The sequence below is a fragment of the Leuresthes tenuis genome, unplaced genomic scaffold, assembly GCF_036924035.1.
Source record: "Leuresthes tenuis unplaced genomic scaffold, fLeuTen1.0.hap1 SCAF_12, whole genome shotgun sequence".
Lineage (NCBI taxonomy): Eukaryota > Metazoa > Chordata > Actinopteri > Atheriniformes > Atherinopsidae > Leuresthes > Leuresthes tenuis.
Genome location: NW_027325366.1, coordinates 20,259,949 through 20,281,488, shown reverse-complemented (window position 1 = coordinate 20,281,488; position 21,540 = coordinate 20,259,949). Strand labels below are relative to the sequence as shown.

The window sequence follows — 21,540 nt, the reverse complement described above, 5'->3', positions numbered from 1 at the left end:
AGGATTCAGTAGCCAGGCTCAGGGCTGCAAACCCCTCCAGCTTCTTTGGCTCTTCTCACAGTCAGATTACCTGAAAGGACTGCACCTCAAAAACAAATATATGTAACCTATTGAAAAAGAGAGGGGAGCAAGGATGACCATGAGGACCATGTGAATGTCACACCCAGATTTCAACCAGATTTCAACCAGACTTAAAACCAGAAATTACAGCATCACAGTAGTGCTGGAGAAAAGGTGAAGAAATCAGGGGACACCATGAGGGGATGACGAAAGCAACACAAACACCTTATTTTTCAGCTCTGTATATCAAGCACAAACACACTTGATAAATACATTGTGCATGCATGTATGTGTGTCGTGTAAAAGCACTAGAAAGTTACTTTCAGTCTGTACAGTTTTATAAAATTGGCATTTTTTTGCTGCCTTCATATTCCAAGTGGGTAAAAAAGTGCTTTTCCCTTTGTGCATGTACACAGAATCCCACATCTATAATTTACATTGTACATTACTGCCAGCTACTCTATTCAGTAACCCAACTATTAAACAAGGTAGAAATTGATCTGTGTGTGTGTATTTTCAACGAGACTAGTTCTAATTCTGCTCGGGTCAAATTCTATTTTTTCCTTCTTTTCCTGCCCAATACACATCAAATATTTCAGTCTGAATTACTCATGAACAGTTGAAAAGACAGTTGTTGTAGAGAATCCCCCCATTGTAAGCCTCGCCATTATAACAGGGTGGAGCGTAACTGCTGTGCCTGACAGATGACTGCGACTTTGAGTGTTCTAGCTGGCTCAGACAGACACAAAGTTTCATTGACAATCTGAGCAGAGTGACTCGCTCAGTGAACAAAGGCATGTGCAGTGCTGACAAGACAGGAAAAGACACAGAGAAAGTGAGACAGACAAAAAGGAGACTGACATGTTTGTATAGTGTCTTTGTTGCTCACTTGTCTCTGATCCCAATACTGTTGCTTTGCAGATGATGAAACTTCGTCACCATCCCCTCTACAAGTAATGCAAGACTTGCCATCTTCAGAGCAAGTTTAAAAGAAACAGTGACATTGGTTATATCCTTTCCCTGTGAGAAAAAACAACTCTCCTCTACTCCAGTGCTGTCTCCGCAGTACTGAGTATTCCACGCCAGCATAAGTGATGAAAAAAAAAAACAGTTCAAAATCTGCTTTAGGAAGAGATGTTTGAAAGTATTGAACAGACGGCTGGACTGAAACATCTGAGACCTTGAAGGTGGCGTGAAATAATCTTTGTTGGTTTTTTCATGACACTGCAAATCACTGAATTGACTTAGAGGCTGAGTTCCCCTGAGGCAGCATCCATCTCTTCCATATTCCTCTCTTGTTTACCTCTATGGAGACGACTTTATTTCTAAGGTCGATTAAACCTGTTTCTGACTCAAGTAAAGCCAAGAAACACACTTACGCTTCATGGCAGTGCCTTTATGACTCCCACGGGGTAGCGTAATGTAGATTTTTGCTGTTCTGCAGCATTTTATTGCTCTACTATAAGCTGTTAATCTATAGGGAACAGGGCTGGATCAGCAAAAGTAAATGTAAGTTATGCAGTATAGCAAGTTTTCCGTTCACAAAATCTCATTCAAATCCTCAAAAATTGCAAAACCAGTTGTGCTAGTGTGAATGCCCATTCGTGAAATGATAAGATTGCTGAGTCTGAGCTTTACATTTTCAACAAAATAGTCAATTGCCTCTTCAATGATTTGTCAAAAGATTTAGTCAGAAACACTCATTTAGTCACAGTCAATTGTTGCTTTTCCCATTTTGCATCTCTGAAAATAGAATCGTGTTGCACTTTTGGAGCCCTGTTGGGATAAAAGACCTCTGAAGATTTACATTGGAAAATGCGCAAACATAATTGAAAATACAGTAAATCAGGCAAAGTCTGTACAATTCCAACCAGTCAATATTTGGTATGACCACCTTCATTCTTCAACATAACCCTAACCTTCTTGGACAAGCTTTCTTGTATTTTGGTTAAGTAGACTTCAGGAATAGTTCTCCAGGCTTCTTGAGGGACATTCCAAAGCTCTTCTTTGCATTTTGGCTGCCTTTTGTTTCGTTCTCTGTCAAGATGATCCCACACTGTTTCAATAATGTCGAGGTCTGGGCTCGGGGGAGGATTCATCCCTCCATAAGACCTGTTGATTTTCAGTCCACTTCTTGTGTCATTTGCAATACCTCAGTCTTTTCTCCTAGTTTACCTTCCTTACACCACCTTTCTGTGGAGACCATTTCTGACTCTGGTGAACAGTAGATAGATCAACTGAAGGGTTAGATGCATCTCTCAGGTCCGGTTATAAGTCTTTCCTGGACTTTTAAAATACTTTTTTAAAAGAAAAAAAAACAATTTCGGGACTCGACTGAAGAACATCTGACTGCTTGGAAGCTAAACATAAAGAAATAAGACATTTGCACAACACTGGATTAATTTATTGAGCAATGAATTAGTTTTTCTACAATATCATACAGTTATTTTCTTGATAAAGTGTTGAGCAGTTTGGCCCAGATGATCCAAAAATGGTGAAATATGTCTGCCATAATTTCTTTAAGCCTATGACAATATCATTAGACTACTTGTTCTCATCTGACCAGCTGTCCTAAACTCAAAAGCCCTAGATGTGTTGCAGGAAGAATATGCACAAAGAAGCAGAGCCAAATTGTTTGTACAAGCTGTAGTCAGCAAGAGAAAATGAAGTTAACTATAAAAAGGCTGTTATACTCTGACCTATATTGAAAAAAGAGCATGGTGCTACCAATTAAGTGGCCTTGTCATATGAAGATTGAAGGGCAATAGTTCTACATGTTTACTCCTCTGGCATTTCAAATAAAACCCTGTTCTGAACACACTGATCTTGCCTCAGAGGGGAGACTTAACGGTACCTGCTTCCCAATTACTCGTGCAGGCTTATTTTTCTGACATAGTCTCTGGGAAAACACTCTGGACCGGCTGGTACTAATAGCAGAAAAGCTTAGAAGAGGTAAATTTGTGGGCGGTCGAAAATTTGCTGCCAGCTCTCAACCGCCACGCCATGCTCTGCACTCAGATGGACAGATTTACTGTCTGTACCCTCCTACAGGGCTGCCTGTGTTTGTTCTGTCTCCAGTGGCTGACTGAAGACCTTGCTCACCCAACAAAAACACTGTCAGAGATAGCTCAGTCAGCCATGAAATTGATTTTGTATTAACAAACAAGGGGATCTGGTTCTCCCCCACTGTTAATCAAATCATTTCAAGGAATAAGGGGAAGAAGAGAGTAAAATCATTAACTTCCAACAGTAAATCAGGTTCACTGCAAACCTGTTGTCCCATTAACCCTGAAACCTGTTCAATAGCTAATTAAGGCAATTACTTCAGGCATGACACACCAGTTAATCATGACTGACTAGCCCATTTATAGTGGTGGCTTCATTACCATTGGCAGCACTCACTGATGGCCCCCTTCATTCCCACACACAGAAAATAGTAGGGATCAACGTGACTGTTGGTCTGTTTCCTCACACACTCCCCATTTACAGGCCTATTACCAGAATGGATGAAACAGTCAAAAAAGTGTGCACTGCAAATTGTGTGCTTAGATTCACGATGCACCATCTGCCGTCACAATACCACTACGACAGTAAACTTAAGTTTTCAACTTCAACGATGCAGCTCTTATGTTTTGGGGCTCTTCATTTCTTTTATAGTTAGTTAACAGAGGGGGGGTGACAGAAAATGGGCGAGAAAAAGGATTATAAACATCAAAAGTCCCCAGCCAGACATGAACTCAGGACTTTGTGGTCTGTGGCCATTTTGTTTCTCCTGCACAGGATTATGTTTGCACTTTAAATACCAAGAATAAGAAAAGGTTGTTGCTTCAGAGTGAATTCCCCCGATCCAACTAATAAACGGGTAAAATGTGCCGCAACATACCAGCAAAACAAGGGAAACAAAGATTGTGTGAATCATGCGGGATTACACACTCAGCACTCTGGTGTGTAACATTCATCATGTTATTGCACAGAACTTTTGTTAGTTTATTCAACAAGGGAATTTTAGAGGCAATACCTTTTCAGTGACTTTTGCTTCCAATTTCAGTCACATTGACCATCACTGCACTCATGAAAAACGATCAGGAACTGATTACCAAGTAAATGCAAGAATTAATTAACTGTATTACACATACCCGTGAAAACGCCACCAAGAAAACAAGCTATTCGGAGTTTTGAGCTTCACTTTTCAGCATCAAAGTGAAGATTTGGTGTTGCTGTAGCTTTGTTAGCTTGTTTTACAGAGAACCCTCAGGTCTTATGTGACTTTTTTTTCTTTTTAATTAACCTTTAGATCTGAAAGGGATAAGAGGCCAACAGGTGAGAGGGTGATGAGTGGTGATACTACCACTAAATATAATGACACTCAACAGATTACATTTGTTTGATTTAACATTTGTATCCATCAAGAGTGTTTCTGACTAAATGCCCTCGACTGCTTTGTTTTGTGGATCTTTGTACACTTACAATTACAATACAAACAACATAAATGGTGTAAGTAACTGTTTTGACAAATGACAGACTGAACCTAACAACTGCAAGGCTCTGATAAGCTATGTTATATGGTGGAAGATCGCACATCAGTGTCAGTCATAAGAAAGAATGCCTACTGCACACCAACCAAGTTTGTGTTATCAGATATGTATTAAGAAAATGTCTCAGTGGCGTGATGAAAAAGGACAGATGAGTTTGGTCTTTGTGGGGCTGTCCATAGTGCTGAACAAGACCTCAGTCGTGCTGTAACAGCGTGATCAGTGTGCCATGACACCTACCTTGTCAGCAGTTCCCATCCTGCTCGAGGGACTGATTCTGACAGACAGCTGTGCTGAGGGAGCCCCTTGTAGTGAACTGTCCTGAGTGGGAGTATTGATTTTCCTGTTTGTCTCCCTTGACTGCAGAAAGGTGGGAGCTTGATGAAAGAACTCCCTCAGCTATGTGGCCCATTCCTCTCAGCTCCCCTCACTTCACTTTAAAGTGCAGCTGGACTCTTTCTGTATGATAGCAGGGCATCTGCTGCGAGCTGGCCAGAGACCCCTCACCCTCATACTGTTAAACGTTACTCTCTTCTCCACTGCACATCTTTAACTGGTGCTGGCACAGCAGGATGCCCTCCGAAGTTGATTCAATTCCAATTGCTGCCATGAATACAAATTTCTGGACGACCTCCCACTCTTCTAAAGATAAGGGGGATTTCATTCTGCTATTTCTGCCACAGCTACTCAGCTGGAGCATCCAAATGTTCGGTGACACTAAAAAGAAAAACACCACCAAATGCAGTGCTTATTTCCCTCTAGCTCTCACATTAAAGAAATGAAAGCAAGCAAAGGCTCCATAAAATGCACACTGTTGGGACACTTTGATCTACTTTTAGCATTCAACACAGGGGACAACTTCATTGGTGGTGGTGAGTCAGTTAAAAACAGCATGGCTGCCCTCGCTTAGACAATATTTGTCTTTTTAACGTGGAATACACAGCTGCTCATCAAAGATGTTCATAAAGAGGCATCTGTTTGGTTTAACTTATCAAGCATCATTGTCATGGTCCTCGGGGAGTGCTGGTTTGCACCTTTGCTTTGAAACAATTACATTCGGGCTCAAATTAATAACCTAATTTCAACATGTTTTGCACTCCAATTAAAGTTTCAGAACGAGATCTCTTTGCTAAGGCTCACTTTTGGAGGAGGGCGTTTTCAAGAGAGCAGCTAGAGAACAGCAACAGACTGCTGCAGTCAGACTGAAAGCCTTTGGGGAAAAAACCTTATAGGTCAATCCACAAGGTACCAGCAGCACGAATCCCAACTCACACAAATATTTGGCCAAATATGACACTGCACTGTAAGTAAAACTGTTCAAACTCAAACGCCGATGTCACTAACCATATTCCAGACAAAAGAAGCTTAGGATCTCAGTAATTGCATTCATTAGTGTAAAATAAGCTTTCACTTTAGCTAGTCCTCTGGACAAATGGAATATTGTGGTATAGAAAAACAGGTTATTTCACAGTCTTTAAATTCAATACTTCACCCCACAAGAAAACCATTGTCATAGATGATGATGATGATGTCTAGAGAATCTGAGTGGTGCCTGTACATGGAGACATTAAAGGGCAATCGTCTGAGAAAAATATCATGTTGAGCTGTGGTATTAGTTCCAGGAAGGTTTCTTTTTGTGCTACAATATTTGGCCAAGCTAAATTTGTGAAAAATATAATCATACATTTTCTTCTGGATGACAATGAGCCCTAGGACAGCTGTGTTAAGCTTAACACCCCCTGTGACACTGAGCATGATAAAGTGGGTATAGATTAATGAATAACAAGGTTTTTTTTAGCACGCACATTTAGTCAGCCAGAACAAAGCCACTGCTGCAAGATAGTCACAGCGGTTTTGTTCCAATATACCCCATATCTGTCAGACCAGAAGAAATAACTTAGCGTGAGTGTGGTTCTGGATGAATCACACCACAGAACTAGCTCAAGCACAAAGGCCCAAGTCTGGGTGCTGAACCGGAACCAGATCCTTATCTTCCACAAAGTCAAAGCGCCACGTATTGTCTGTCGTTGCACCTGTATCTGCAAAATCCTTACCAGACCATGACTGGTTTGCTAAAAGTGAGTCAAGTGAGAACATAGCAGAGTGTGCTGAGTCCTCAGCTCAATCTGCCCGATTCATCCGGTGTATCAGTCAGGCACTGTACACTAGATTACATTTGTAAAAGTTTCCGCTTTACAAAGCTGGTATGTCAGCTGCATCTGCTATGTTTGCTGTATCAGAATATGATTCAAAACAGTCTGAGCTTTACAGCTGATTTTAACACGTTCATTAGAAACAAAACCCACCTTTATTTTCACTGCGAGAGAGATGGCTAAACAAGGTTCCATATCATTTTGTCTCTCTGAACTGATTAAATAATCTGTTTTCTTTCTATATCATCAACTGACAACAACTGTCAAACAATTTACAGATATCTCATTTCTCTCAACTCACCAAGAGAGGCTGAATTTAGCCAGTATGCTTTCATTACTGGGCTCCATCATTACCACTTTTAGCAATATAAAATTCACAATGTTGGATTCCTTGGTAAATATCAGCAGCTGATGATATATGCATAGCACACACACAGAGGGATTCTTCCAAAAAGAGCTAACCAGCTGTGTTGAGGGACACTACATATCCAGATATATATTTGTAAAGACAGAAAACATTTCTGTCTGACCTAAAATAAGTGTTGCCTATATGCGCACGTCTGTCAGGGAGCACTATGACATTATATTGATCTTATATATCTATAATTAGTTGCAAAAAAAAAACAATTGGCGGGGCAAACAGTGGGATAACAGCATGTACAACATGCATGGCTTTAGTTGTGACTCGCATGGGTGCATGCGCTACGCTCAGTCCAAGCTGTGTTCAAATTAACTGCCTGTACGGTGGGGGGAGAACATAAAGCTGTCTGTTTGATGCTTTTTAAAAATGCAAGCTGTGGAAGATGAAGCTGGTTTCACTTCTGTAACAAAAAATGTGGTCAGTCTGAATAAAACAAGAATGTATTTAACAATTAATCAGTATTCACCCTGACAAAAGCCAAAAATATCCCTTAATAAATGTTCACATTTCATCTTCTCATCTATACCTGAAACTATAAAGTCTATCAACACGTCCACTTTTATTTTGTCCTGAATGCCTAGAGGAAAGCTCCTTTCTTTTGCCTTTTGCTTTTTCTTTGGAATATCCTCTCTGTACAGAGAAAATGGATGTGCTAGCGCTCAACAATGCTGCTTTTTATGGAACTAGATGGATTGCATGTAAGCGATGAGATTGGTTTCAGTGTTCCCCATGGGCTGGAGCCTTTGGTGTTTGGTGATAAATGCTTCCTGTGCGGTAACACAGTGTGATTAACGGACACAGCCCACAGCCTGATCCCTCCTCTGCCTCCACACTGTACCTGAATCAATCATCTACATGGAAAGGCCACAGTCTTGAGCTGAACCAGTTGCTTAGAGCTACTCTCACTCCTTTCTCACTGCAAGAGACGAGAGATGGCTTTAGGACTTACTTTCAGACACAGTAAACACAAACGGATCAAGCACACATGCTTGCATTTGCTCTTGTGACTGTTTTTGTCCGACTCTATGCATTTTAAGTGCATCATTTGCCTATCGCTATAACATGGAGATTGTGTTAAAGCGCCATGAAAATTCTGTAGTCTGGCCACTGGTATTTAAAATAATACATCAAAGCAACGTGGGAGTTGGACAGTTTAGAAGTTGTATTCTTATTTTGCTTTTTGCTTTGATATTTTTACAGTCCAATATAATGTGCTGCTGCTCTTGTCTTGAAAAGAGTAGAAAATGGTCAAATGGATGGGACCATTTCTATAACTTAAGTTTTTAGTCTAACTATGAAAATAAGACGCTATCAATGACAGTAAACTTGTTTTGTTTTTTTTGCACAGGTTTAAAAGTATAATGTATTTCGGTTGGAAGTCTCTTCCATGTCTGCACCGTGTCAGTTGAAGAAGGGTCAGGTGTGGTAACTGGGAAAATTGAGCTTTTTCACATGTGAAACAACATGTGCAGGATTTATGATTTCCTAAACCTAAAAAAATCCTCAAAAAACTGTTGTCCAAGAGTTAAAACCTTACCACAAAAACATTAATATACAAATATTAATGAATGAAAACAGAAATCAAATGTAGAAATAGATAAAATAGTGCCCTCTGAATGGAATACTTGCGTATTATTCCATCACAACCCCTCCAGGCTTCACTCTTTGACTCTTGTTAAGGAAAAGTCAGGAAAAAGAATAGTAAAATAGAGATGTAGACATGTAAAACGCCTACGTATAGTAAAAAAGAAGATACAGCAATAGATTATAATTCCTGACTGCTGTGAGAACGTGAATTAAATTCACAAGACTAAAATATGACTAAGCATCACAAGCGAGGTGTGTAAAACGATGCGTTATTATAGCTTCCTACTAACTATGTTTGAGATAGTGTGTCACAATTTACTCTTCAAAGCTGGTGCAATGCAATAAATAGTTTATCTAATGATAAAATAAAATGTAAACTACTTCTTTCATTTACCAGATTTAAAACCTCACATTGTCCGAGCAGACTGCTAACAATTAGTCTGTATTGCAAGGCAAAGCCCTTATTAGCCAAAATGAACGCTACGTTCAAAAACCAACTCGTGAACAGTTTTGATCACCAAAACCGTTGTTGACCCTTTTCGTTTTGGCCATTTTTCACAAGACATTGGTTGCTTTTCCTGTTTTGTTTTTTTTGCTTGTTTTTTTAACTTGTAATTTGCATTGCAGATGTTTTAGTTTTTTGCATTAGTGGAGTCAATTTCCTAACTTATTTTGGCTAATGTTCAAAACTGTTTGAACTATAGCTGCACAAAATGGCCTTGAGGGAAGGTACTTTATTTATCAGCCTTATCACACAGTACAGTTAACCAGCAGAAAGAACACATTTGTTCAATCTTGTTATGTAGAGGTGACGAAGTGAATTGGACTTCAAAGAATAGTGGCACATGGCTCCACACTGAGCTGCATATGAATAGATTTGATGTTGTGATTGACATGGAAAAAAAAAAAGCTGCAGCAGCAGTTTTACAAATAGCTGTGGAAACTGTATCAATGGAGGGGAGATTATAGCAGTGCCATAAGCAGTCAAATCAGTCCCTGAGTATTTTTGTGTGAGTCGATAGAGAATCCAGGTTTGGCCCATTAGTCATGTTGGCACCCTGCATTGCATTGAAACTGCAAAGCACACTGGTCCTGAAAACACTCAACAAAACCAAATTGGCTTTTTTCAACATCGCAGCTTTAACAGCCACACGAAGAGTAATATTTAGCATGCATGGTTTTAAACTCAGTCTTGATATATTTAACGATGGAATAATCTGGTTATTTGACGACACTGAGGCATTTTCTGATCATTCAAAAGGAGGCTCTTAAAGGTACTTAATACTGCCCTTCCCTCCGTGACTTCTTACGATTCACAGACATGCCTGGTATTACAAGTGAAGCAAATGCCACCAGCGTCAGGACAATTTCCTCTCATGACACTCGAAGAGAGTAAACAAAGTCACAGCTCAGACTGCGAACATGAGAGGGGAGGCTCACACAGAATGATGAATGAAGCACATCGTAGTCCAGCCTTCATCGCAGAATGGGGACTGATGAGAAGTTAACTGATCCCTGGATTTGTGGGTGGGATTTAAAAGCTCTGTTCTCCAGCCATTCATCCGGCACGTCGAGAGGAATGACTCACAGTGAGGGACATCAGATTCCTACGATGAGGTTGATGTGCTGTATCACAACACGTGCTGCGACATAATGCTATTTGTTCCACACCAGCACTCTGTGATGCTGCAAGATGTTACCCTACTCTCGAGCGCTCTGCTGTCATTAGGACAGATTTTCAATGCATACTTATTATATTGTGGCATGGGACCCAATTTATGCAGCAATATTGCAGGTGGGCGTGGGTAGAAATTGATCTAGAGGAGGAAAATCCGTTTCCAGCAGGAAATAAACAATTTTTTGCTCGATATAACATGCAAAACACATCATCTTAGACGCTGTCTACCTTGATAGTCATAAAACCACATGAGAGATGTTAAAAAAGATAAAACAAATGCATAACAGTTAGTCAGACATGCAGATACTTGGGAATGTATGCATCCTAGATTTTAAAGGAGACATCATGTCATGAATTTGGAATATTCCTTTAATTGCTTAATATTACAGTAGATATATACTATACTGAACGTGAATGAAAATGAGGGCTCAAACATCTATAATGATTTTGCTGATTAAAACTGGAAAAAGCCTTTTTTTTCTTTTTTAATTAAGGAATTTAAGAGGCAATCTGGACTTCAATCTTTTAAGTATGATTATTCAGAAGTCTGACCGATGCCGCATGACGGAGAAGACAGAGAAGATGGAGAAGCCCAGCACTAAGAATTCAGTAACTGAACCTGTTTTTTGGTTTGCCATTTGATTTCATAGACAAAAGCTGTGACTAATTTTGGAGTGGCATAATAACAAAAAACTATCTAAATTAATATGAGGGAAAATTCCCACAAGTGAAAGTCGGCGCACTGTATTTCCTACTTGTGAGGCCATTCTGAAACTCAGTGCTAAAGTTTTCATCAAACTATTGGCGAGGAAAAACTACAACAACATCAAAACATGGAGATCCTAATCCTGCTAAGTGGCACACTCCTGCAGCAGAGGATTAGTCTGTGAAGGTGACTCTACCTGCATTTACACTTTAACTGTGCCAGGTGCTCAGTCAACCTCTGAATCCAAATTGGGGAACTGTGCGAGGCCGACAGCTTAAGCTAGCCTCCCCACAGTATAACTTACCTGTCACCAGCTCGCCCCCAGATAAGGACATATGACCTTTTTCTAGGTTGTTATAATAAATCAACTCCAGAAGTAGTTATTCCTGGCACAGGCCTCTCGTCAGTCCTTGCAGGTGTGTATCAATAGAGATAGAAGCAGACACCCATGCTGGCTTTTTCCTCGACAGTGTTTGATATGTCAGTCTGTCAAGTACAGCATGACAGGAATGAACAAGACATCATACAAGCATAAACATACACACACAAACAGGCGAAGAAAAAAATAAAAACATTTTTATGCCCTGTTTTTATGGTAGTTTAATAATTTTAAATACTTTTTTCTGTTTGCAATACCAAACTCCAAAAAACGTTTATTTCATGAACAAATATTTCATTCAAATCAGAACACAGGAAACATATAAGAAAAAAACATAGAAACACATAAAAATAGACTATTTACTGTTTCATGTGAAATACCAGCTCATCTTGAATTTCGTGGCAGTAACGTGTCTCAAAAAATGTGGGACTGAGGCAACAAAACACCTGAAAAAAAAAAAAGTGGTGCTAAAAACAAACATCTAAAAGAACACGTTGCAAGTAATTAGATCAATTGGCAACAAGTCAGTACCATGATTGGGTACCGAGTGTCTGTAGGGTGCTGTACAGCCACTGTACAGCTGTCTTCAAAGTAACACTCAAGAACTTACAAATACAAAAAAAATCACATGTGGCACATTTACTTTTTTATGTTGTGTCCATATAACAGAACTAGAATGTTCTTTTCTAGATTAAAGGGTAATCGGAGCCTAAGATAACTGCATCTCTGATTATAGGAGTGTTTGTGCAGCTCGGGCACAAAGTAGGCCTGGAGCGGACATTAACTCCGAAATCAGCGCACCACCTGACTCATTCTCATCACATTCGATGAACACATTTGACCGGATCATATTGATGGTGCTTTGATTCTCTTCGTTTTTTACCTCAGCCCTGCCTCTTAGTGTCTCATTCGACTGGGAAGAGTTTGCCTCCTTGGCAGCAGGTCTGGATCTGGTACAAATTCATACAAAGTTGAGAGACAGAGCAGAGTATTTGTCACATGTGACGTCGGTCAAATTAAGAAAAACAGCAGGAAACTGTGAAAGTATGGCAAAAAACTAAAATGCCTCTGCTAGATTTCAGGCACGGAGAGAACCAAAGGCTAACCAAGTATCAGTTCCCAAACACTGTGAACGGAGCCAGCCGCTTGACCAAATGCCACCTTTTAATCACATCATAAGAGCTGAATCAGACGCTTGGAGATTCATATTTGCCGAACCAGCAAGTATTTGACAACGGCACCAATCTGAAGGCCTGCTCTGGCAAGCTTCAAAGCTTTCATTACCCTAAGTGGCTTTTCAGAAGAGACACGAAACCACATCTCGAACAGTTCAGCCAAATGGAAAGTGAAGAATATCCATAACAATATTATTCCAAAATGCAAAGACTGCAGTGGCCAATATGGGCCCATCATTCATTCAATTATTCAATCAATGTGCATTTTCGACAGGTGAACCCTCTCAAAGCGAAAGAAAAAAAAGTACAGAAACACACACAAATACATACTGTATATATATATATATATGTATATATGTAAATGATAGAGTATTCAAGATATTAGAGTCTGATTCTCAATAACAATGCTACATCACATCATTTCAATCTCTTCCTGGAAATTCAGAATATGTAAAGACAAGATAAATATCATATATAAATGTAAAAAATTAAGACTGAAGTGTGTTCCAACACTATCTATTAAAAACCTGCAACATTTTGTGTGGACCTGTCCAGTGTATCCCCCACCTATGGCAGCTGAGCTCCCTCAACTCTGAATTTAATGAAGTAGGCAAATGAATTGGATGTATGGATTTTATGTTTGGGCATTTCAGAGCAATGTTACTTCATAAAGTTCATTCTGATTCAAAATTAAACCATTAATACAACCTGCAGTTTGTAGACAGTAAGATCTCCTGTGGAGTAGAATTACATTCGCTCTCTTTTTGTCGGACTTTTGTGTCACGAAGTGTCTATTACTGTGTCACTTTGATGAAGCTGAATACACTGCAAAATGCTTGTAGATTTCCTGTGAGAGCTTGGAGAGTTTATGTATGACATAGCAACACAACAGTTGCTGACTCGTACATCAGAATTTTCTAAACAAGATACTTCAGAGTCTGCAGATAAAGTGGGGAGAATTTCAACCTGCAGAGCGTTTTCATTGGGAAAAAATAGGTTTAGAATGTGAATTCGTTAAAAAGAAATTGTAAGTGTGTAAAACTATTTTACATAAATAGATTTGAAAACTTAGATGTTGTAATTCAATCTTATTTGTTCATTTTCTACTTGAGTCAGTTTTCCAGTACTTCCATGACTTAGTGATAACTATTCCTGCGAGGACACAAATATAACATGTGACAAATACAATTATTACACCAAAGCCAGCTAAATCATTGATTTCTTATAACTCTATGTACACATTGGCTAAAATAAAGGCTAAATTAATCTTTTCATCTTGCCCATGGCAGCATGTTTATTCGCTCTGAGCAACTTCTAAAGAACTTGCGATACGTCTGGTATCATTTAAGCAAACGTTTCTGAGAAAATTAGGCTATTTTTTTCTGGGTTTTTCTTTAATTGTTGGCCCAACACTGCTGGCTTGCGAATGAGCTGCTAACTGTCTTGCAGACAGTCTGTTGATTTCCTCTTGTCTGTCAGCTGTCAATGTTCTCTTTTTTGACCCATGTGAAAGAGGCCTGACTGCTTATGGCAAGAATCAAACAAAAATCAATCAAAGTCTGTGTCTTACTAGCAGTAGGCAGCAGGCAGGGTGCTCTCAGTTTGGAGAAACAGTGAGGAATCCTGAGGGATGGGGCTCAGCCAGCAGCAACTTGAATTTTAGCCATCTGAAATAACTCAAACTCACTATTTAGCCTTTACTACGTAGCTGTGAGTGAAGGCTGTATATAGTGGATGTTACACTTTTGCTTAAGCTTAAACTGCATCCGCTGCATCTGTTAGTTTAAGTGTGCATTACTAAAATATTAGCTCTCCACTTCTTCTGCACGGGCTAATTTGAATTTTATTTGTCATGATGGTGGACAAGTGCTTCATGTATGCTGTTACGCTCTCTGTGGACGTAACACTTAATTATCAACCAATTGGATTACTGCTCAGGCCTGCCAGCAACAACGACTTGGATTAATGACACATGAAGAGCAATCTCTGTGACTGGAAGTCCAAGGCCCGCAAGGGCACTCAAAACTTCACACATAATAAACATCCCATCATTCTGATGAGCGCTTTCCCTCCTACATCTGAAGATACGACCAGAACTGTAAATCTACTCAACTTTCTTCATTGGAGCTGATCTGTGTCCAGAGGGCATCCATTACCCTGCTGCCTCTTAGTGTCTCATTGAGGTCCTGCACTTTCACCTCTTTGCTGAGCAAGAAAACCGCTCAGCTGGAAAGTCTAGGTCTATGAGGAGCAACAACAGCACATAACCATTTGCTGGTTTGACTGTATTTAACTAAAGTTTTTACTTTTGGCTTTTCTCTGCTGTGGCACATTGTTCAGAGAAGCAAATTTGCTCCAATGAACTTCAATGAACAAGGAAAAATAAATCATTTCTTTCTCATTATTTAAAATAAAATACTTTGAGAAAAATAATATGAGTCAAAGTAAAAAAGCAAGCCTGAATTAGGAAGAATTTTTTTTTAAATTTTGCCGAAACAATATGACAGCTCTCTGCATTCGGGTTCATCTGGGTCATGTTGGTAATGACTCTCTCCTACATGCTCAGGAAGATGCTGAGCACTGAAAGATGTCACGCACAGGTAGTACACAGAGAGAGGCGTGCGCGGTTCACTGATCAGAGCTGTTAAAAAGTAACAGTCGCGCGGTAATTGCAGCCATCTCTGCATCATTTATTATGAATAAAATATGATGCAAGGTGTTTTTCAGTCAAGGATTCTGGAATATCATTTCAGTGCCATGTTAGTAAAAAAAAATAAAAATAAAAAAAAAAACAGTTCATTACGGCTCCTGTCTGTCAAAAACGTATATAGGGAATGTACGAAAGAAATTCAAAGAATGCAAATATGGTGTTTTGGGGAGAAGTAGGGGAGAAACATATTTTCAAAGCTGCAGTGGGTAAGCTAGGCTAGACATACTGTATCATAGCTTTACCTGCTAATGAGTTTGCATAAAGGAACTAATGAATAAAGAATGATTCAACTCAAGCAGATAATTCCCATAAAGCATAGCCTTCCATCATTCATTATTTGCTATTCAAACTTTAAGCTTACAGTAATTATTAATATCAATACCAGTGACCCAATTTCACACAGGACTTTCTCCTTCAGTTTTCAAAGGACGAACAGCAAGTTGATTTTCAGTTAATTCCCACTGGGTAGTTGCTCCCAAATTACACAAACACACAGCCTGCTCTTCATCTTAAATACAGTACATCTAAAACGAAAACCATGCTGCATTTTCGCAAGCAACCAATTTCTGCCATTTCTTTTAGCAGGGAGAACAAACCCGATATCACCAAATAGCTATCAATGTTTCATCGAGACCAAACAGCGGAAATCATCTGAACTGTGTCCGTGACTGGACATTTGTCTCTTTCTGCTTTTCTGCCCAGCAGTCATCATGTAGAGGCAACAGGAAAACTGATCACGGAGAATGCATAATTAATTAAAACTGCAGCATCAGAATAAACATAAAATGACCACAATGCTTGAGCTACAGGGGAGGGGAAATGTCTACACACTGTCTAAAAAGCTACAACACTTGAGTGATTATCACCAAAGTCATAATACAACTGAAATACTGGAACTGAAGGAATATAAAAAATGTGTGAATACATTCTTGTTTTGGGAATAGAGAATAGAGGATGTTGGCTTTGTCCAAAGATGGTTCATTTAGATTAATGCTAAATGCATCTGCAAACTATCACAGAAAATTAAAGGCGTAAACATTAAATAAAGCTTGCTTACAGTGCATGAAATTGAGAAAAGTTGTAAGACAAATCTGGTTGTGTGAAGGGGATTGTTCTAGAGTTCTGAGCTGATTGGCCAAAGAAGAAGCACAGGCTGCTAAACATAATGGATTACTTGCTCTCCCTTTACACTACGTCGCAATTAAACAACAGAGGGTCTTCAGTCAGAGGCTTCCTCAGCTTCGCTACAATAAGGAGGTACAGGAGGTTATTCCTGGTTAAGATAATATTCAGCTGAATTTAAAAGATTATAAAGTTAAAGATAACATTATTCCCCTATATTTATCTCCTTTATTGGTTTATTGGCACAATCTTTTTCTCTAATTCATGTGTGTAGCTCTCAAGATTGTTGAACTGTGTTATTATGAGCTTGTCATAGTAGGTCAAATGCGCTTAACCATTGAAGTTGAATTAATTGATTGAGATTTTATCTAAATATAGACAAAATGTGGATTGATTCAAATGCTGAGTGGACAGTGAGTGGGGAAAATGTAACCTGGCAGAGGCAAGCTCCTGCATATAAATAGAATGGTATAAAATCAATTTTATAAATAGTTATAAGGGAGAAAAAAGAAGTCTTCTGTGCCGTTTCTTGAGATATTTCGCCCTACCCGAACGTGACAAGAACCTGACAAGACAAAACGTCTATGGCAGAGCTGATAACATGACTTACCGGCACACTGGACTGTCAAAGACAAGCATCACAAATGTTTCACCAAAGTAATCCACTGCTTTGCTTTAATGAAAGCGCAAGATGCAATATGAGCAGACTTCAAATTGGTCCAACACTAATCCAAACACTGACCTCTGAATTTCACCAAAAAAAAGCACATGAAGACATGTTGGGAGTTGAGCAAACTGCTGGTTCATCTTGTTTCCTCTGTGCTGAGGGGGTTCAAATGACCAGTCAGCAGCGGCATTATCTTATGTAACAAAAAGCTGCCCCTGAATTATAATAAATGTTCATTTCTACATAAAAAAACAATATAAATAAAAGTCATGTTTCAGTGCATTTCAATAACCAATGAGCTGAGATTTATTTTTTATTGTATGGTAGAGTAGCCTTGAATAAATAAGGCCACCCCTCACATTTCAAAGATCTGATAACATTTTTTCACCTGAGCGGTGGCAGCATCGTCTGCTTCTTTTGGATGGAAGATAAACTCACATTTCTGTGTTCTGGTTCATTAAAATAGATGATGCTCCCTCTCCGTTTCTCTGATGAGTAATAAAAGGCTTTATGCGGCACATCTACTCTAATAACAGGCAACATAATTGTTCATCTTTGTCAGAATCTTAGGCTGGGGCGATTCGATTTGAAAATGCCAAGTCATTTCTCATCTACAATATCAGAGTTGCATAAACAAATGTGCTACTTTGATTTGTTGGGGATTTTAAAATACTAGTTCTAGTTGTTCATTTAAGGTTCTACAACTAAAATTATGATATTAGTACATGTATTTATAAATACATGACTGGTGAGCGGGAGTTCCTCAATGACTCTTTATAAAAGAAGCATACTGTGTCATTAGAACTTCAGATGGTGCGTTTGATAGTAAAATGACCTCACCTCAATTTAATAATAAAGCCGTGTTTTAGTTTTTCTCATTTGAGTGACATAAGTTCAGCAGCACAACAGCTGGAACACATTTTAAAATACTAGTCTTAAACTAAATAAGCTTGTTTGTCTTTTAATGAGAAGAACCATCAAATATTCATCTGATTCTTTTAACTGCAAGCTTTTATTACACATGCTTTGAAAGACGATGATTTACTCAGAAGCTCCTTTGCTTTGGTACGAAATTAATTTTGAAAATCGGCTCGTCCTTTTGTGCCCCAGCGTCACTCTGAATATATCTCCATGAGTAATTCTCGAGCAGAGAGTAAAATAATGAACATGTAACGATCAGAAATAGTTCCGGCAGCCCTCTTCGGCACAGGCCTCTGAAATCGTCTGAGAGGAAAGCAACCTGTTCAGTGAGCCAGATGCATGCAGCAGATGAGGTCATACCATGAGACTCTCCACAAAGCAACTTAAGAGGACAGCACTTAGAGGTACGTTTCTCCAGAAGCCCCCCCGACGAGGGCCAACCTGCCAGCCCCACTTCTTCACTGACTGACAGCCCACTCCAGAGGAGCCACACCGCAGGACACGCACACTGATCCAGCCTGACACGTCTGACCTTTCCAGGGCCGCGCGGCAGGCTCACCGAGCCGCATAGGCATGCGCAGCTGAAAAGGCCACACAAGGCCATGCTGGAGTTGGCATTTCTGCCCTCCTTGGCCTCCTCTTACTGCCACCTCAAGAACTGGAAAGTTGCATGTCTGCGGAAAGACAGCCAGTCAATCAAAAAGGCTCTCATCCGCAAACACGGGCCTGAATTTGGCGGCAGTACGTTATTAGCATTCCCCCGGTGCAACTTCAGGTGCACTAAAGATTTTTGTGGGTTGATTATTGTGGGTTTATTACAAATAACCCTTTTTCTTCTTTTATTCACTTGAACCTAATAGATGTTTCAACGAAGGCATTGCTCATCCGCAAAATAATTACGAGGATGACATTTGCATAATGCTTTTTTGTCATCTAAGTAAATGGGCCTGATGCAGTGGCTTGTTAAAGAGAGTGTCTAACATAATGTGTCGAACAACAGCCCTGGTCGAGGCGGAATAACCTCAGAATAGATGCTGCGGGAGCCCACTAAAGAACAAGCGGCGAGAGGCGTGTAAGTGCAGAACAGATGCTGCAGCTGTGAAATGAAGAGCTGTCGCATCCGGCAAGCACTTCTCTGAGTAAAGAAAACACTTGGCACAGCAGAAATAAATCATGTGCTTGTGTACTTTGCTGTATGTTTTTTCAGAAAGGAGAAGGACATTCTCTGCAGTCCAGGAATCCAGCTTATGAGACAAGACATTTTTGGTCATCTCTATTGGATGTGTGCTGGTGAATTGGCTTTTTTTTAATGAATAGCCTGGCATGCGATGCAACTTCAAAAATCACTGAGTCCAGATATGCTTACTGCCCTGAATAATACACACACACAAGCACACAGATTATAGCTGATGCAGTCATTGCAATGTGCCTCTTTAGTACTTGCATTCCAGCTCTTTTACATTAGTAATCGTGAATGTCTTTCTGCTGCAGCTACAACAGAATAAAATAGCGATAATGCATTTGAAAGTAAGAGGTTCTTCTGGGCTTTTTCATTCATATATCATCAAACAAATACATAGAGGTAATTTGAACTGAGTTGTGAGATAATATGGCAACAAGTAAGACGACTTTCTGTAATAATGGAGTAGTAAACTGCTACTATATACCTAATAAGACACCTCAAAGGGACTCTGTCATATCACACCAGGACACAAAGGCCAAGGATGATGGGAGACTTATGGATTATGGAGTGTTTGTGCTATTTTCAGCTGGTTGTATCAGTGAGGGTCTTATCCAGGGACTCTGAAATCACCAAAAGGTGTTTGAACATTTGGAGTTGGAAATGGAATTATTAAGACAAATGCAAAAACAGCGACTTTATAAGACCAAGTAAAACACTATAAGCAGGGAAACTGCAGGAAATGTCTTTAATTTGACATCAACAGACTTCTGCCTATTTCCCCACAATGCCCATTCCACCAAGAACGGGTTCTAGCATAGACAATACTGTGCAAATTGTCATTAAGAGAAAGTAACGTGTTGTATATGTGTTCCTGACTGTAATAACGCACCCCACATGTTTAATCGACACAACATGTTTTACTGGTCTTGGGCACAAAGACGCATAGAGACTCATTTGTTACCTTTTATTCCTCTGGGCCTCCTTCTTATCCATAATGACTGGAACACAGTTCGTAAGCTCGGTCCAGTCTGCGTGCAGCCCGCAGCTCCAGCCGGTAGAGAACCGGGAGAAGAGCCAGGACTCCTCTTTCCCCGGCCGATGACAGGTGCATTTCTTCTGCCCTGGCTTGCAGTCGCACGGCTGCTCCAAGCGAATATTCCTCACCAAGTGCCTCCCGAAAGTGGTTCCCCCGGTCTTCTGGATGTGCAAAAACACTATCACGTCGTCCCCTTTTATGTTGAACTCCACGTGTCTGTCAAGGTCTCTCTCAGAGAAATTGAATTTGGACGGTAATTTTGGAGGACTGTCATCCTCCAGATCTTGATCTCTGTAGAAATCATCGCTGTCTTGGTACGGGGTTGAAAGTAGACTCACCCCCCTGAATTTCTCCTCAGTCTTAAAGTGGCACGAATTGCTGCCTGTAGGACATATATACTGGTAACCTATCATAACAAAAAGGACAGCTAAGATAGGTACCAAAATGAGCTTACTGGATCTTTCATCCATTATCTTAAGATACTGACTTCATTCCATTACTGAGAATAAGTAGCACCCATGGGCTCTTTGGAGATCAATATTCCTCCAAGCCTCAGATAGACTAAAGGTGCCTTTTATTTAAGTGCCACATGTTGATCACCCTCCTTGAGACACTTAAAATGAACAAAACAGGCTAATGCACAGTAATGCACACCGTCTCCAATGCGCTGGGAATGTCCAAATTCAAGAGTCATTGCATTCAAATCTCTGTCTATCCAACTTCTGAAGCCAGTGTGGAGCTGCATCCGTGCCGACGACTCCTGTGCTCCGGCATCAAGTTGAAAATGAGGCAATCGATGAGAGTTTTTCAGTTTCACTTCCTCTTGAATCTCAATGCAAGATCCCGTGCAATCTAGATCGCTGAGTGGTTTATTTCGCTGGCAGACTTACTTCGGCTGGGGGGGGGGGACGTCGCTCGGCTTGCACTGTTGAACTGGATCATCCGGCAGGCAGCAGCATCCTTTACGGGCTGAGGCGTCTGACTGGCTGTGCTGAAGCAATGCTTTTGAGAGGATGCTGCTGCATCCGAGCCGACGAATACGCGTTGTGCTCTCGTCGCGGTTGGGCTGGGAAAGCTCTACATCCCACCCCATGCATCCCCTGGTCTTGTTGAACAGAGTGCAAACCCAGAAACCTGATAAACGCAGCCAAAACAAGAGATATGACCAAATATAAAATCCTCTCTTAACTTTTTGGAAGTGACCTTTGAT

The 21,540-nt window shown here is 40.1% G+C and overlaps 1 protein-coding gene across 1 annotated transcript in view; it reads right to left on the bottom strand.

Annotated features, from left to right (window-relative positions):
- Positions 1 to 21,301, bottom strand: part of hs6st3b (heparan sulfate 6-O-sulfotransferase 3b) — a 69,752-nt gene extending 48,451 nt beyond the window's left edge. The window contains exon 1 of the mRNA XM_072396990.1: positions 20,256 to 21,301. Coding sequence (XP_072253091.1) covers positions 20,256 to 20,800 — 545 coding nt within the window. The 5' untranslated portion in view covers positions 20,801 to 21,301. The remainder of the gene's footprint in view (positions 1 to 20,255) is intronic.
- Positions 21,302 to 21,540: the final 239 nt, after the last annotated feature.